Below are 17450 nucleotides of genomic sequence, written 5' to 3' on the forward strand. Positions count from 1 at the left end.
CGGATAGGGGATGTGCTGGTTCAGTTTTAATCGCCATCCCTGAAGGATTTTCAGGACGATTGACTTAACGGATAGGGGATGTGCTGGTTCAGTTTTAATCGCCATCCCTTAAGGACTTTCAGGATAATTGACTTAACGGATAGGGGATGTGCTGGTTCAGGTTTAATCGCCATCTCTGAAGGACTTTCAGGATAACTGACTTAACGGATAGGGGATGTGGTGGTTCAGTTCTGATCGCCATCCCTGAAGAACTGAGAGACGTTTTTTTTTTATTATTTTTGGACTCACACACCAACCAGGGACGAACCGTCGGCCCAGAGGGCCAAGGCAGCTATGACACTGGCAACGTTTCCGTTCTCTCTAGCGCGTCGCGATAATCCAAAAGGAAAATTTTTGTCGATAATATAAGAAGTTAATCTCTCACCACGTGCAAGCCACACCAGAAGTCGGATCACCTCGCTGGTTCCTTGCCATAGCCAGCTTCTACCCATCGCTGTACTTCTCTCCCGTAAAAAGGAACTAATAAATCAAGGAAATTGTACACCATTCCCCCCCGAAGGTCCGGATTTTTATTCAAAATTTCTTGCAACGAACCTTGGAGTGACTGAGTTATACCTCGCCCAAGAAAACTCGTTACAATGTAAATGACCGTTACTAAATCATATTATGCTTGAAATATAATCCATATGATTTTTGAACAACTCATTTTGGTTTCAATAAAATCTACCCCAAGCATTTATAAGAAAAATACAACTGATTTTGGTTTCAATAAAACATACACCAAACAGTTTTTAGAAAAATACTGATTTTGGTTTCAATAGGAAAAATTGAAAAATGTCCATAATAAATAAATAAATTGATATTTTTCACATTTTCGGTAGATATCTCAAGTGCATCTCTCTGTTGCATATATCCGCATATATAAATGCTGTAATAAATAACAAATGGCTTTCTCTCTTATCTATGAAACTTATCGTAACCTCGTACAAGCGAATGTAAGTGCACGCGGATTACTCGAAAACACTCTGACACTATATCGAATATCAACATTTGCGCACGTATCAACGTTCGCAATGAAAAACAGCACATAAACATGTGTAAGTGTAACTAAATAGACATCGTATGCACATTGAGAAAATACAGCGAAACGTATGCATAAAAGTTTTCCCAAAATTAACTACTCGCAAATAATTCTCATTATACATCCCATGATATAGCTCAATAGACATTTCAAAGTGTATTTATTCAATTAGTTCTGTCAGTGTATAAAGTCTCACATAATGGGTTACATTCTTCTGCGTGCTAGCAGCATGGTCATGGCAAAAGAAAAACAAAAAAAAAACATTAAGAAGGTGAAGAAATTGGGTCATTAACACGTTTTTCCACATCTATTCCTTACTAAAGTAAAGAGGAAATAGAAAAGGCTTTTTTGCCACATCCTCGCCTTCAGCTACGATGGTCATGTCTTGTAAATCCTTATGCATTATTTCTCTGGCAGTTTCTAACATATTCTTGTCGAATCTATTACGAAATAATTACTCGAATGTTTTGTAAAGTTAGCTAATGTACAATCTATTTCGGAATGAATAAAGAAATAATCGACCAATACTTGCTCAAATCTTGAAACATCCTGCACTAGTGCCGATCTATGATATTCATCCATAGTCGCTGGTACAGAATCCATTAAACATTCATCAACAATTAGCTTTAAGAGGCGATCCTTGATTTAGCCACCCTTAATGGTAAAAACATTTTCTTCAGCATTAACATTAACATTTATATTTCTCAAACAATCGAGCAGATTTATATTAGCAAAATATTCTATACTGTAGTGCAATATATTCTAGTACAAAATCCACAACACTGTCGTATAGTAAATTTTAGTACAAAATACACTATACTGTAGTACAAAATATTCTATACTTTAGTACAATGCATTTTAGTACAAAATACACTATACCGTAGTATAGTAAATTTTAGTACAAAATACGCTATACTGTAGTGCAATGTATTCTAGTACAAAATACACTATACTGTAGTATAGTAAATTGTAGTGCAAAGGACACTATGCTGTAGTACAAAATATTCTGTACTGTACGAAATATTCTACACTGTAGAACAATGTATTTTAGTACAAAATACACTATACCGTAGTATAGTAAATTTTGCTACAAAATACACTATACTGTGGTGCAATGTATTCTAGTACAAAATACCCTATACTGTAGTATAGTAAATTGTAGTGCAAAGGACACTATACTGTTGTGCAAGGTATTCTGGTACAAAATACACTATACTGTAGTATAGTAAATTCTAGTACAAAAGACACTATGCTGCCGTACAAAATATTCTATGCTGTGATATAGTAAATTCTAGTACAAAACACACTATACTGTAGTACAATATATTTTAGTACAATATACACTATACTGTAGTATGGTAAAATCTAGTACAAAATAGACTATACTGTAGTATAGTAAATTCTAGTACAAAAGACAATATACTGTAGTACAAAATATTCTATACTTTAGTACAATGCATTTTAGTACAAAATACACTATACCGTAGTATAGTAAATTTTAGTACAAAATACGCTATACCGTAGTACAATATATTTTAATACAATTTACACTATACTGTAGTACGGTAAATTCTAGTACAAAACAGACTATACTGTAGCATAGCAAATTCTAGTACAAAAGAAACTCTACTGTTGTACAATATATTTTAGTACAATGTACACTATACTGTAGTATGGTAAATTCTAATACAAAATAGACTATACTGTAGCGCAACGTACTCTTGTACAAAATACACTATACTATAGTATAGTAAATTCTAGTACAAAAGACACTATACCGTATTACGAAATATTCTATACTGTAGTACAATGTATTTTAGTACAAAATAGACTATACAGTAGTATAGTAAATTTTGGTACAAAATACACTATACTGTTGTGCAAGGTATTCTGGTACAAAATACACTATACTGTAGTATAGTAAATTCTAGTACAAAAGACACTATACTGCCGTACAAAATATTCTATGCTGTGATATAGTAAATTCTAGTACAAAACACACTATACTGTAGTACAATATATTTTAGTACAATATACACTATACTGTAGTATGGTAAATTCTAGTACAAAATAGACTATACTGTAGTATAGTAAATTCTAGTTCAAAGGACACTATACTGTATTACAATATATTTTAGTACAATGTACACTATACTGTAGTATGGTAAATTCTAGTACACTGTAGTACAAATTATTCTGTAGTTTAGTACAATATACTTTAGTATAAAATACACTATACTGTAGTGCAATGTATTCTAGTACAAAATACACTATACTGTAGTATAGTAAATTCTAGTACAAAAGACACTATACTGTAGTACAAAATATTCTGTAGTTTAGTACAATATAGTTTAGTATAAAATACACTATATTGTAATACAATATATCCTAGTACAAAATACACTATACTGTGGTACAATATATTTTAGTACAAAATACACTATACTGTAGTACAATACAAAGCAGAATTTTTATTATAACGTAATAAAAACTGATCCCACAATAATAATAATTTGCCATAAAACTGTAGCAAGTTTGTATTATGGATGGTTCCCATCCTATATAGTGGGGTCGAATTTTCATGGCAAATAAGGGACAAACCTAATTTTCAATTTTTTATGCCAAAATAAGATTAAGAGTCTTTGACGGGAATATTAGTTGCACTAAATTTAGACCTTTTGCGGTTTGGCTCTCCCGAAAAATATGCCTGTACATGTGCATAAACGATGTACAAATGTTGGTGCTTCATCTTAACAATAAAGAAAGAATAGTACAAGGCTGATGATGATCGATCTTACCCGACTATAACGTTTTTGCTTGCTTTCATTTAAAAATTATTAATAATTTCCAATAACAAAGAAAGCTTAAGGAGAAAGGACGACCCAAAAAACTAAAATTCAATTTGGACAGAATATTAACTCGCTCGTACATCGCCTCATTGAACATTGGATCGAAAGTATAGATACTACGCCATACATCGTACATATGTCAAATCATATTTTCGCGAGGTATAAAAGGATTCGTTCAAAATCCAGACAAATGCTAAATTTTAAATTAAAATTGTTAATGCAAAACTATTTATGTGTATATAAAAAAATTCATCAACATTCCTTATAAGACTTAAACTTTTCATTAACTCTTTAAGAGAATATGAAATATTAAGATGTGAATATTCTTCATTATCATTCAATAATTCAACTGAAACTGATTTCACTACCATTGGCATAAGGAAAAGAAAATCGCATATTTTCAAGGGATGATAACGGGCCTTGATTTATGAAAAAGAAAAATTTTATTATACAAAAGGTTTTTAAGGAAAATCGTTGCAATAACCTGAAAGAGGACCATTATAATATCCTGCAATTGCCCCACATCTTTAGATACGTGAACAATAACGTGTTTAATAACGATCTTGCTAGCACATTGAATCGTTAACGACTTTTATACATGTTCGATCATACGATTTGGTACTTAAGCTAGCATTAACAATAAGATATACGTAAGAATATCATTGTAACACACATACGAGTGAGTGTTGAGATTGTAACACACGTATAGTCAAAACATCTATGCAACGGGACAGCGATGGCGATCACGACTATAAAAGACTTTAAAAGACCGTGTCGCAATACTTTCATTCTTTCAGTCGTGTTACAGCAGCCAGAGAATCTCGTGGTACAGATAAAACGTGGAAAATAACCTCTCGGGACGGACAAAAACGTGGAAAGTTCAAAAAAAAGGTCGGATGGCGAATCACCACGCTGGTTTCCCCTCCTCCTATTAAAAATCGCTAATCTAACTGTAAATTCCTCGTAAATAATAAATATATAAGATTGAAAATTTGAAGATCCAAGAATTTTTTATATAAATTTTCTTGGAAAGGGGCTTCCTGGGTAACCCTGAGTATACCATGGAAAGAAGACTCGTTACAATATATATACCCTACTAATGTAGTAATTATTAGAAAGATTATTGTCACATCGTGAAAAAAAGAAAATGTTATACAAACAATATATTGTTGTATGGAAAGGAATGACAAAATTTTTCAAAAAGAATTATAAAACAAGGTTTGGAGATCGAAATATTGTTTATTATCTATTGTCTTTCAGCCTCAATTTTGGCGTAAGCATTTTAAAGCACTTAAAAATTCATGCCTGAAAAAAATAACTGCTAGCAGAAGAAGAAGAAATTTCTTTAAATCAAAAAGTGTGTGAAAAAATCTTACCGATTTGTACGAAACAAGTGAGTTGAATCTCAGTCTCTGTCGAACAATATCAAATTTTTCAAGAGAAGCAAATACTTTGCTTTTTTAGATTATTTATTTAATTCGCTCAGAGTCGTTTGCAAGAACCTAAACGACGCCTACCACTTATTGTCGTTATCGGACTCTTTAAATTCCATTAAAGCAACATTGCTTAATACGCGCGATTTACCTATGTCGTACTTAAACTATCTTTTACCCTTAAAAACTCGTTACGATGCGAAAATGAATTATTGTTAATTATTATTGCCAGGCTTACGCATGTTTGCGATGGCTTAGGCGTTCATTTGCAATTTGGTCCTGTACCGGTTGTAAGTGTGGCTCTATGCTGATAGTGTACATGCTTTTTTTTCTTTTTTTTTTCTTCTTATTTGTTTTCTTACTTATACTAAATTTTATTATAAATTAATATAAGTTTTGCATTATGAGCCAATTGAACTCGACTGTTATTTGTTTAGTTGAGTTTCTAGTATATGTAGAATTAAAATAAATAAATAAATAAATAAATTACATCTGCCAAGGACAACACGATGAAAATGATTGATGTACTGCGACTGTTATTGTTTGATACCCCACTACTAGAACCTGTAATTCTTTAGAATTTATGCAAACAGAGTATTTAGTCACGATAATTGGAACTTAGGATTTCGTTTTGATTTTTTTTATTTACAAACACAGCTTGCATTTGCTATAAAAAATTAAATTTTCTGATATCACTCACACATAAATAAAATAGACTTCGTTCGTTCAAAAAGGTTTGTATAAAAATTTGTACGCATTTCGAATCACAGAAAAAATTTGTAAATTTTCCGGTCTTCAAAATAGGCAAATGCAAAATACAGGGAATAAAGTAATGATTATCGAAAAGCAATTTCCGTTTAAATAGAATACAAGAAAGAGCATTTACGTACAGATTATTGGTGTTTTTGGTTAGTTTTGACAAAATATAGGCATTATTTTTCGTAATGTATATTTTGGAAGAATTTTCTATTTTGGATAACTTTTTGTTGTGTGACCCGTCATAGAATCCCAAAAGGATTTTATTTATTAGGATTAAGCATTTCACGACAGATTGTTTGTGAAACTTGTTGTTTTAAAGGATTTTTAACAAATTTCTTGCGTCGAAAAAAACGTGTCATATTTCGAACAGGGTTGTCGTTCTCATCGTTTTTGCTTGGTAATTAATTTATTTTAAATATATATTATTTATTAATTTTTATTTATTAATTTTTTGTTTTGGCTCAGCTGTTTGCAAGTAAACAAGCTAGTCAAACAATCAATGTTAACCTATAGTAACCAATCCCAATGCTATCGACACGTTTCTAAAAAAGCTATGAATGCTTGCTGAATCATACGCGGTGTGAAATCAGCAGGAAAACAACACATAAGTTTACTTTCAATTATCTGTTTACCCGCCTGCTTTGATAGATGTGAAAATCGGTTCATATCTGTCACCTTTGGTGATATTTATAACAAACAAACTAGAAGCTCAAAAAGGAAACCTAGCTACCGTCATATAAAATCAGTGCAATGTATGTATCTGTGATTCTGGAATTGAAACGTATTGAGATATGTCATAAAAAAAACACTTTGTTTACAATACGATTGGTTCATATTATCAAACTTTCTTTGTGGCAATTGGAAACGTTTTAGAAGAGGAGTAGAAGTGGTTACAAAAGTCATACATAAGCAAATAAAAAAGAATGTCAAATTTCGTTTTCGTCCAAGACGAAAGGTACGTAAAAGATGCATTCATTATTTATTCGTAAACCGCTTCATTTTCATAATCGTATACGCAATAATTGCACATAGAAAAGACTGAATTCTGTAGAGTTGAATTCGGCTGTGAATTCTAAACAGAACGCGACAAAATCGCAAGTATTGTTAAGGTTTTGTGATAAAGCAAAAATTGCATCAAAAGACACTTTACAGTAATTGTGTCGGTTTTAAGAAAATAATCTTTTAATACTTTTCACGGTTTCACAATTTCGATATTTTGGATTGTTTGGCGAATTACGTTACGTACTTGTAAATTCTTAACGCTACTTTTTTTGTAGATTGTTATAATTAGTCATTCCTTCTTTCAATTGCAAGAAGTAAAGATCATAAAATTAGTTAGTTTGCTTTAGAAATGTCTTCGCTTACGGAGGGGAAAGTAAGTGTGCATTTAAACTATATTTTAATTAATTTGTTTTAAAATCTAATTATGACATATCTAAGGTTATCATTTGTAAGGCTGCCGTAGCTTGGGAGGCAAAGAAGCCCCTTGTAATCGAAGAGATTGAAGTAGAACCGCCTAATTCACATGAAGTTCGCATTAAAATTTTTGCAACTGGCGTTTGCCATACGGATGCGTACACTTTGAATGGATTTGATCCTGAAGGCAAATTCCCTGTCATTTTGGGACATGAAGGCGCTGGTGTCGTAGAGAGCGTAGGTCAAGATGTTACTAAATTTAAAGCTGGTGATCATGTAATACCCACTTACATACCACAATGTAACGAATGCAAATTTTGCAATAGTAAGAAGACTAATTTATGTCAAAAAATTCGAGTTACTCAAGGTCAAGGAGTAATGCCGGATGGTACAACAAGATTTTCTTGCAATGGACAAAAGATATTCCATTTTATGGGTACTTCGACGTTTTCCGAATACACCGTGGTAGCGGATATATCCTTGTGTAAAGTTAGTTTGGAACATGCCCTAAAAGAATGTTAACCAAAAATTTGAACTATTTTAGGTTAATGAAAAAGCTCCGATGGATAAAGTCTGTTTATTGGGATGTGGTATTCCTACTGGTTATGGGGCCGCATTGAATACTGCGAAAGTAAGCGTAAGCTTGTGATACTCTTCTTTCTAATTAATAATTTTCAATTTAAGGTTGAAGCTGGCACGTCTTGTGCTATTTGGGGTTTGGGCGCCGTTGGGTTGGCCACTGCGTTAGGTTGTAAAAAAGCCGGAGCATCAAAAATCGTAGGCATTGATATAAATTCGACCAAATTTGAATTAGCTAAGAAATTCGGCTTTACCGAATTTATAAATCCTAATGATATAGAGGATAAAGAATCCATTCAAAGTTACCTTCTTGAGAAATACGATGGTGGTTTCGACTATACCTTTGAATGTATTGGTAACGTCGATACGATGCGAGCTGCATTAGAAGCTTCCCACAAGGGTTGGGGTACTTCGGTTATCATAGGCGTTGCTGCCGCCGGTCAAGAGATTAGCACTAGACCCTTCCAATTAGTGGTTGGACGCACTTGGAAAGGCACAGCTTTCGGTGGATGGAAAAGCGGATCAGATGTCCCTAAATTAGTAGAGGAATACATGCGTCAGGAATTGCTTGTTGATGAATTTGTTACACACACTATGGAAGTTGAAAAAATTAATGATGCTTTCGAATTGATGCATGAGGGTAAAAGTATACGAAGTGTGGTGAAATTTTAAATCTAATGATTTATAAAGATTATAATCTAATTGCACAAGGGCATCAGTCAACCACTGCTTATTTCTAATAAATTATTTTGTATGTCAAATGCTAACTTGTTGATTGGTTTGATAAAGCGATTATAAACAGAAAAATTCATATAATTTGTTATTTGGGCGCAAAAATTTTTTGTTATTGATCGTACAAGTTCTAAAAATTGCTTGTCATACGATTGATCACCTGCCTTCTTATTCCCTTTTATCTATCATACCTACGACTTCACGGTCATGTTATGGTCTCTTCCTTCTTCACCACTATTTAACAGGAGAATAAAATATTTCAAAATTAGGAAAAACAAACTTTTCAAAAAATTTATGAAATGTGGTTCTGCTTACGACTATTTCGCCTACTTTGCTGCAAGGCATAGATTTAATTACCTCAACGATAAATATTATTGCAGATGCCTTCAGTTGATAAAATCCTCGCTGTTTGTTAATCCTAAATATTTTTTTAGGTTTGCCAACTCTAAATAAAAAAGTCTCTATATATCCCCCGTTTGTTTCTTCCAATGGCTCAGAGTCTTCTGATGATATTGGAACCTAATATCTTTTTGCTGAATACTGCCGCCGAAATTTTTCAACTGTTAATTCCGATTTAATTGTTAACTATCCGTATCTGATAATTAATCCGGTTTTGATTCCTAACTTGGTCATTTCAAAAAGTTCTGTTGAACTATGTGATGTTATTTCAATGATTTTTAATCTGTCTTTAAAATCAGGTGCTTTCCGTTTGTGTTAGAAGAGTAGTTTCTTTATTCCATTTCACAAATTGAGTGTTTTATCTAAAATGTTTTAGCGAATAGTTACTCAGCATTTAGCTTTTGCCATCGTATCTTGTATTTCTCCGTACCAGCATTGTGTTCGGAAAGGAAGGTCTAGTGTCGCGAATCTCTTACAGTTTACATGCTACTTTTTCAAGGCTCTTGGCAGTGACTCTCACACGGATGTCGTATATACTTATTTTAGTAAAGCGTCCGTAACATACAGATTTTCAGGCAGGATTCTGTTTTACTTCTTCGCCTAGGATGAAGTTCCCGTGGAGTCTGGTATCCCTCAAGGCGGCCACATAAGAATTCGTTGAAAAGAAAACGTTGATTCGTTCATCGACTTGGGAGTTACATTTGACCAAAAATTACGTTTTAATTTGCAATTTGAGCTCTCTTTAAGTGAAGCGCTGGGTTTCACCAACAGATAGTCCAAAGACCTGGAGGATCCCTATATTATAAGAAAGCTACACATGCGCTTAGTTAGACCAATACTGCAGTTTGTCTCGGTTGCGTGGTCTCCTTTCTGTAGGTGTTATGTAGATTCATTTGTATCCGTGTAAAAGCAAGGGCTGTTTGCCCTTAGGAATTCGAGTTGAGACCCGCTGATCTCTCTTCCTGCTTGTGAAAATGCGTTGATTCTTGGTGTTTCCTTCTTAATTAAGTTAATTAAGATTCATCCACATTGCACGGTGAGTTAAGCTTTAATGTCCCTAACCGCTTCTCTAGGCACTTTATGCTCATTAACCTCAATCAATATAAATATAATTATGAGCTGTTTAATCCGTTCAGAGTTGTTCGCAAAAACCTAAACGATGTCTATTACTGGACTGTCAATTTATTTCAGTTGAGTTCATGTTTAAGTAACTACACTAAACAAATAAAAATAAATAAAGAAATAAATAAATATCACTTTTTAATAAGCTGATTTAATAAATACATTTCAACTTTAAATTAAACGGTTTTTATTGCTTGTTTCTCATTTCTTACAAAATAATGGATGGCAAAACCGAAATTGCAAATCACGTAATATATAGGGATGACGTAGATTAATGTAAGATAAACGTAAATTGCATGAATAACTTTAAAATTTTAAAGAAGCGATCATCATTTGTTCGTTCCTTCTATTTTATTTGTTTGTCCGCGTGCAAAAACACATGATTTGTCAAACGCCATAAAGTTTGTAAAAAGTTAGCAAAGTTGGAGTTCCATGAAATAGGAATAACGCCTCATTGTGTTTTCCCCCAAAGAAGGTAGGTGGTCGTTGCCGTACTTTTCATATTTTCTTGGTTTTTGTTATGAATTTCGGCCACTCTGGTCTATGCATCGAAATGGGAAAGAGATAATTGAAAATTACTGGATTGTAGAAAGAGAAATAAATTTTTCTCTAAAGGGCAATAGGAAGCATTTGAAAAGTATTGGGTTTGCTATAAATGAAAATTATTTTGTGCAAATATATCTGCTAACTGAGAATACACCAAGCTGCAAGTGAATTAGACATCGAGAAGACGGTGGTGGCAAGAGAAGCAAAGATTGGAAAGATTTGCCATTTTCGTTTGATTTGCAATTTTAAAACGATATAGGCTCTAGGAGCGTCAAATAAATTTTGGATTTCCTACTTCAATATATATTACCAATGAGCAATTATCGTCATCACAGCGGTGGTGGATATTGCGGCATAGAAATACGCGACATGCATCCTAGAATATCTCAGAATTTCACATACGTTAGTTCATGTGTTAAATATATGATATTCATGTTGAATTTCATTTTCTGGCTGTTCGGTGGCCTACTGTTGGGTATCGGCCTTTATGCTTTCATGGACAAATGGGAATCCACTGGTTGGGTACGTTTAGAGACCGTGTACGATGTAATCTTGAATATATCTCTAGTCATGATGATTGCGGGCATTGTCATATTTGTGGTCAGTTTTGCTGGCTGTTTAGGTGCGTTGCGCGAGAATACTTGCCTCTTAAAGTTTTATTCGATGTGCTTACTGCTGTTTTTTTTATTGGAAATGGCTATTGCCATAATGGGCTTTGTATTTCCCCAAAATATGAATTCATTCTTGGAAGACAAATTCACCGACAAGATCATACATTCGTATCGCGATGATCCCGACTTGCAGAATTTCATTGATTTCGCCCAAAAAGAATTTAAATGCTGCGGCCTAAGTAATGTGGGCTATCAGGATTGGAGTATGTATTGAAAAGTAAAACTAAAATTAGTTAAAATATTTGGAAATATTTCATTAAATATAGGTAAAAACGAATACTTTAATTGCTCCTCACCGTCTGTGGAAAAATGTGGTGTGCCTTATAGCTGCTGCATAAATGCTACTGACATTAGCTCCGGCTTAGTAAACATTATGTGCGGATATGGCGTGCAAGAGCATTCAGTCGCTGCCGCTAGCAAGCGAATATGGACAAGCGGTTGCATTGAAATTGTGCGCGTTTGGGCTGAACGTAATTTATATGCCATAGCAGGTATAGCGTTAGGTATTGCTCTCATCCAGTTGTTCGTCATTTATTTGGCCAAAACACTCGAAGGCCAGATAGAGCTGCAAAAATCCCGCTGGTCAGCGTGAAGGGGATGAAAGCATTAAATCTTAAATCTCCTTAACTTAGAATCTCGTCAATGTGAAATGTGTTTTAGTGGTTAGGTTTTCACCAATCTATTGGTATTTTTGATATGGGTATTTAAATCGTTAAGTAAGCAATGATTGGCATTAACCCTCGTACATTAAACCGTACAAAATTGCCAAAGAATTTGAGCATTTTTTGTTTTGTTGCACAAATTATATTTTAAATATGGTTTTTCAAGAGAGATTTTTTAGTCTTACGAATAGAAAGTTTAGGATACTCTTAGAAAATAACAATCGAAAATGATGTAAACATTTATTTTTCATGCATTTAACAATTAATTATACAGTATGTACGAACAGCATACGCAGCCAGTTATAATTAAATGTATTTCAATAAAATATATCTTCAAATAAACCTTTTCCATTTAATAATTGCTATTTAATCTATATTTAATTTTTCAGCTTCTTATTACAACTTATTAATATACTTTGTTAGTAAATTTTTGGGATCGCTAGAAATCTGCGATGGTTGATTCAGTTCTTGCGTGAACTCATTTAATAAATTTTTGCGACGGTTATTTAAAAATTCTGCACGATCTCGTCGTTTATCCCTATCACTAATATCCGTTATTAGCTGATTTATTCGTTTTCTTATTAATATGTCTAAATGGTGAACTACTGATTGATCGCTGGGGCTGTTTACAGCCATTCCTTCCAAAGGCTTTAAGGGCTTGGCAAAAGAATTTATTAAAAACGGCAAAACCAAGCAGTCGATTGCCTTCACTCGATAATCTTCCAATATCAAAGTGTTGCGTTCAAATGTGTGGCTATTTGGCTTGGGACATTCTAATTTCTTATGCATTCCGTGTATAATTTCTGGTGGTACTCTGCTATTCGCTGGTCTACTCCTATTTCTGTCCAAGGCCTTGGAAAGGTCGCATTCAAAGTATATTTGCACATAAGATAAGCTGTAACGTCGTGCCAGTTGGTAAAGTTTATAACGCATACTTCGAAAAAAATGATTATCATCGCAAATAATTACATAATTCTCATTGTTATCAGTTAAGCTTAAAGATAGTTTCGAAAATCCCTTTAACGTTTTTCCAGCGTCTTCTTCAAATTTTAAAATTTGAATTACCGACTGTAATGTTTGAAGAATATTGTTTCGTTGCAGTTTATAATAAGTTTGCGTATGTACTGTTTCCGTATTAAAAGCAAAGAAATCATCGTAACAAAAGTGCAAGGTATTAAACCCATTAAATTTTGCCGCAATCAAATGTTCACTGAAAGTGGTTTTACAGGTACCTGGCAAACCTATCAACACAGTTAAGCAAATACGCCGCATGTTATTATCTGGATCTTACAGAACTAGCTGAACAGTTTAATTATATACGTGTATATATATATATATATATATATATATTTGAACTAAAAAATGTATATTTCTATGCTTGCAAATTTTCTGTTATCTTTTGATCCGTGCTTAAAGGTGCTGAGATTTGAGTTGTGCTAATAGGTAATTGTAGCGATTGCTGATCTAGTAACTTTTGTTGCTCTTCCAGTTCCTTTAGACGTTTTTGATTTAATTGTGTTTGCACTTCCACATAAACCTTCATCATTGCTTGATTGAAGCGTGCAAATTTATTGACGCAATGATTGACGCAAATGTTCTATAATAAATGACAACATTATTTTATATATTATTATTCACAAACCCCTGAATGGTTTAGTGTACAAAATACCTCTGTATTACTTAACACACGACCATTGAAATTGTCCACGCATCGATCAAAACAGAGCTCTGTGATTCTATTGTATAATGTCAAGAAATCTTTCAACTTTGATTTTAAGGGCAAAAAATAAATTTAGTATTTAGGCTTCAATTATAACAGTAAAGAGTCAACCCACATTTCTTAAATTCGGATCCATTATTTAATTTTGAATTTTTGTAATATAAATAACAAAACTAATTTTGCATGCTTTCCATATTAGTAATGTTGCCAGAGGTAAAATATAGAAATATTTTAACATGTATTCTCTAAGTTACAGAGATCTCCAAATAGGCGTTTATTACATATGCTACGGGTGGAAGATTGCAAACATGCCTCAGTTGTTATGGGTTAATAGAGCATGCCGAAAAATTCAACACTTTAAAGAAATTTCTTTCATGAATATGTCCTATGTCAAGTGAGCCATTGCTTTCTCATAGACTTTTCATTTTATTAGTGTTATTAGTGTGGCTTCCGAACGCTAATACATAAGAGGCTGAGAACGGTTCTGCAATAAAAGGCTCCGTGTGTAGTTTTTGGTATTGATTTTGCTATTGATCGTCGGGGAAAGCACACTAGACAAACTTTCTTGAACCTGAGAAGGCGTTTTTATGGCAAAAAAATAAAAAAAGTTTGTCTTTTTTTTTTTGGTATGTTGAACAGAGATGGACTAAGCCAATAGATTTGTGGCTTATATGTCCAAATAATAAACTGTTGTAATTTTTAGTCACGATTATGTATAAAACGTAACAAAAAAATAAAAGCGGCCGTAATAGCGCGGAGTGAGCGTGTTAAATGTAATTGTGTGTGTGTGTGTGTGTGTGTGTAATTGTGCTTGTTGAGTGCTTGAAAGTTAAACAGTGTTGCAAACTTTGGCTGAAAACGAAAAGCAATGCTATGGTAATAGGAGATTATTAAACGCAAAAACGAAAGAAAAAAAAGAAAGAAGAGGAAAAAAAAAAAATTCTAAAAGGATAAATTAGCTTTTCTAATAAAGCAAGTTAGTTCCCCGAGATGACGTACATGTTTTGCTGCAAAGAGATCGAGGAGACAGCCATATAACTTGGAGAAGCTAAAGGAATCTCTAATGCCATCAAGCCTGTGACATCTGAAGATTAGATGCTCAGCAGACTCAACAACATTGTAAACTTCACAAACATCGCATGGTATAGCGCGAATCATTTTTAAATAAACTTTGTCATAAGTGTGACCACTCATGAGTGCAGAAATTTTCAAAACAGTCTCTATTAGTAGTTATAAGATCAGACCCAGTCTCCATAGGGAGACGAGCTGATGTTGTTTTGGTTGTTGTCACAGGAAACACAAAAAGAAAAAATCACAAAGAAAAAACAAAAAATAATAATTGAATATGTGTATTGCTTCTTAATTTTTCTCTCACGAGAGATTCCTCCTCCTTCCCTCCTTTTCCTTCTTAAAATTGTTTTCTTTGGTTATTTTATTACTTTATTACACCTCTTTTCCTTTTTTCAAATATTTAAAATCTTTTTTTTTTTTTTTTTTTTTTTTTTCCCACTAACACCGTTAAACACAAAAATTATCCAGCTGCCGTTTGCGGAGATGATGTGTTGTATCAAGTGTGAATGAAATGTGAATGCCACGAAACGTTAATAGCAACGGGTTGGAGTGTGCTGCGCTAGCTAGCTGTGTTATATGCTCTAGCCGTTTCAATGGATTTTCCTTTTGTAGATCGACTGTTAAACGGCTTTGGGAAGTCAGTTTTGTAAGCAAAATGAACAAAATATATTCAACAAATTTTAACATTCTCTGAACCTGAGAAGGCGTTTTTATGGCAAAAAAATAAAAAAGTTTGTCATGTGAACATATCTATAGTAAATGTTTTAATGTTAAATGCCATTTCTCGAAATACTATTTTTAAAAACAAACGACAAACAACATGTGTCCATTAAATTAAATTTTTTTATTCCAATTTTTGAAAGCATCTTTGAAATGACTTTCTCGAGTGAAACAAACAGTGCATAAAAAGTTGAAAGTTTTCGCATAAGCTGAGTATTCATTACAATAAGATTACAGATAAAGTTTATAATACAGTTGCTAAACTAGCAACGATAGTTATTATGAATTGTCCAAAAAGCCACAAGCAATTTGTTTTTTCTTTCCCAGACTCCTACTAGCGTACAACGCATTAAGCATTTCTGCAAGATAGTGTAAATGTGTCGCGTCATATTCCCTTTTAGTAATCGAAATGGATTTTGTGGAGTCTGTGTTTCACAATATCTACATAAATTTAGTTTATCTTTAGAAGATAAAGATTGTTATCCGCCTGAGTAGCCGAAGGGGAGGAATCTCGACTAGCAAGTCAATGGTCGTGGGTTCGAATCTCAAGTTCGGTAGAGTTTTTAATAAAAAGCCGATAGTCTTAGATGCTAGTGCTTTTAAGAGTTTTAGTCTTAGAATTTATTTCTCTGGCGAAATTAATAATAATAATAATAATAATAAAGATTGTTTTCGAACGATTATTGTTTGCAGTATGCAGTCCAAATAAACATAAAGCAATTCTGTCCATCATTATTGATTTGAGTTTCTTATATCACATAAATTAACTAAAAAGAAGGAGATATTTCTTCTTTGCTTTGCACATTGTGCAGCCTTGGTTATTGCCGTTACAAGTAGCATAAAATATTATTCAGCTTTGACTGACGCAACTTAATGAAACTCGCTCTCTCAAATTCGCAGCTGATTTTTGGGTCGACAAATACTCAACTTTGAGCCTCAACAATGGTGACTTTAGACACAACCAAGTGGTAGCTGCTAGACCACCCTATGGACATAGATAATTTCGTCTCCTACTTCCAACGAGAAATCGCAGTACTTTGAAATTCAATTGTTGCTTATTAGATTCTATCAGCACAGGTTATATAATATCACGCTTCCCTTTTTATTCTGACGCAATTTACTTCAAGTATCGAAGAAAGAGTTAAAATAATCCGAATTCTCAAAATTCTCCTCAGCAATATGTTCTATTCTGTTTGCATTTTCGTTGTCCATATCGTGCTGCAAGTCGAAGTTAAAGATAAGATATGTTAATTTAATAATAATTTGGTGATAATAACTTAGAGCAAAATATTATAATCCATTTTCACTGATTGGCGATCCTAAAATAGGTTAATTACAAGAACATTATATTGCTCGTCTCTCTCTCTCTCTCTCTCCAGTTGTCGCCTAATGTGCTTAGAGTTTTTTAATTGGTTGTACCTGCTTTTTCCAATCAAGACAGCATAGCTAAAGCATCAATCATTATCGAAACAAAATCTCGACCCTAAAGGTTCAGTTTAAAAATTTGCTTCTATTGGTTACTTTGGATTTTATTCTTGCGTTAGGTATTTCCAAATAGGTTGCTTTTTTTGTAAAGGGTTCACATTTACAACTGTTTAAGACTGTTTAAGACTGTTTAATGACATTTTATATAGTTTCGATCTTTAGGACTGTTTAAGACTGTTTAATGACATTTTATATAGTTTCGATC

General features: G+C 33.3%; 4 protein-coding genes across 5 annotated transcripts; 2 read left to right on the plus strand and 2 right to left on the minus strand.

Moving 5' to 3' along the window:
• Nucleotides 1-6973: 6973 nt before the first annotated feature.
• LOC119638934 (alcohol dehydrogenase class-3) lies at nt 6974-8884 on the plus strand. 2 transcript variants are annotated; one of them, XM_038036055.1, is made up of 5 exons: nt 6974-7077; nt 7400-7497; nt 7563-8027; nt 8083-8169; nt 8223-8884. In XM_038036055.1, the coding sequence occupies exons 2-5, from the start codon at nt 7474-7476 to the stop codon at nt 8787-8789; spliced, it is 1143 nt and encodes a 380-aa protein (XP_037891983.1). In that variant the 5' UTR covers nt 6974-7077; nt 7400-7473; the 3' UTR covers nt 8790-8884. The 2 variants fall into 2 exon arrangements, with proteins under 2 accessions (XP_037891983.1, XP_037891982.1); XM_038036054.1 differs by lacking the exon at nt 6974-7077 and having other exon boundaries at nt 7103-7497.
• Nucleotides 8885-10972: 2088 nt separating this feature from the next.
• LOC119638969 (tetraspanin-33) lies at nt 10973-12501 on the plus strand. The gene is made up of 2 exons (XM_038036130.1): nt 10973-11790; nt 11854-12501. The coding sequence occupies exons 1-2, from the start codon at nt 11229-11231 to the stop codon at nt 12177-12179; spliced, it is 888 nt and encodes a 295-aa protein (XP_037892058.1). The 5' UTR covers nt 10973-11228; the 3' UTR covers nt 12180-12501.
• Nucleotides 12502-12560: 59 nt separating this feature from the next.
• Nucleotides 12561-13602, minus strand: LOC119638970 (L-seryl-tRNA(Sec) kinase). The gene has a single exon (XM_038036131.1). It carries the CDS (start codon nt 13519-13521, stop codon nt 12646-12648), a length of 876 nt encoding a protein of 291 aa, XP_037892059.1. The 5' UTR covers nt 13522-13602; the 3' UTR covers nt 12561-12645.
• LOC119638971 (mitochondrial import inner membrane translocase subunit Tim10B) lies at nt 13524-14588 on the minus strand. Its single transcript, XM_038036132.1, has 3 exons — nt 14085-14588; nt 13919-14014; nt 13524-13846 (listed from the first exon to the last, which is right to left on the minus strand). Exons 1-3 carry the CDS (start codon nt 14103-14105, stop codon nt 13622-13624), a joined length of 342 nt encoding a protein of 113 aa, XP_037892060.1. The 5' UTR covers nt 14106-14588; the 3' UTR covers nt 13524-13621.
• Nucleotides 14589-17450: the final 2862 nt, after the last annotated feature.

This window comes from Glossina fuscipes, unplaced genomic scaffold (genome assembly GCF_014805625.2).
Source record: "Glossina fuscipes isolate IAEA_lab_2018 unplaced genomic scaffold, Yale_Gfus_2 111, whole genome shotgun sequence".
In the NCBI taxonomy this organism is placed as follows: Eukaryota; Metazoa; Arthropoda; class Insecta; order Diptera; family Glossinidae; genus Glossina; species Glossina fuscipes.

Bases quoted from the DNA above. Each gene is read 5' to 3' on its own strand.
- LOC119638970 (XM_038036131.1), bottom strand. From the start codon at position 13,521: ATGCGGCGTATTTGCTTAACTGTGTTGATAGGTTTGCCAGGTACCTGT.
- LOC119638969 (XM_038036130.1), top strand. From the start codon at position 11,229: ATGAGCAATTATCGTCATCACAGCGGTGGTGGATATTGCGGCATAGAA. The intron at 11,791-11,853 runs GTATGTATTGAA...CATTAAATATAG, and splicing joins TGTGGGCTATCAGGATTGGA to GTAAAAACGAATACTTTAAT.
- LOC119638971 (XM_038036132.1), bottom strand. From the start codon at position 14,105: ATGGATCCGAATTTAAGAAAT. The intron at 14,015-14,084 runs GTGGGTTGACTC...TTAAAATCAAAG, and splicing joins TGGATCCGAATTTAAGAAAT to TTGAAAGATTTCTTGACATT. The intron at 13,847-13,918 runs GTATTTTGTACA...CATTTATTATAG, and splicing joins GTGTGTTAAGTAATACAGAG to AACATTTGCGTCAATCATTG.
- LOC119638934 (XM_038036055.1), top strand. From the start codon at position 7,474: ATGTCTTCGCTTACGGAGGGGAAA. The intron at 7,498-7,562 runs GTAAGTGTGCAT...GACATATCTAAG, and splicing joins CTTCGCTTACGGAGGGGAAA to GTTATCATTTGTAAGGCTGC. The intron at 8,170-8,222 runs GTAAGCGTAAGC...TTTCAATTTAAG, and splicing joins CCGCATTGAATACTGCGAAA to GTTGAAGCTGGCACGTCTTG.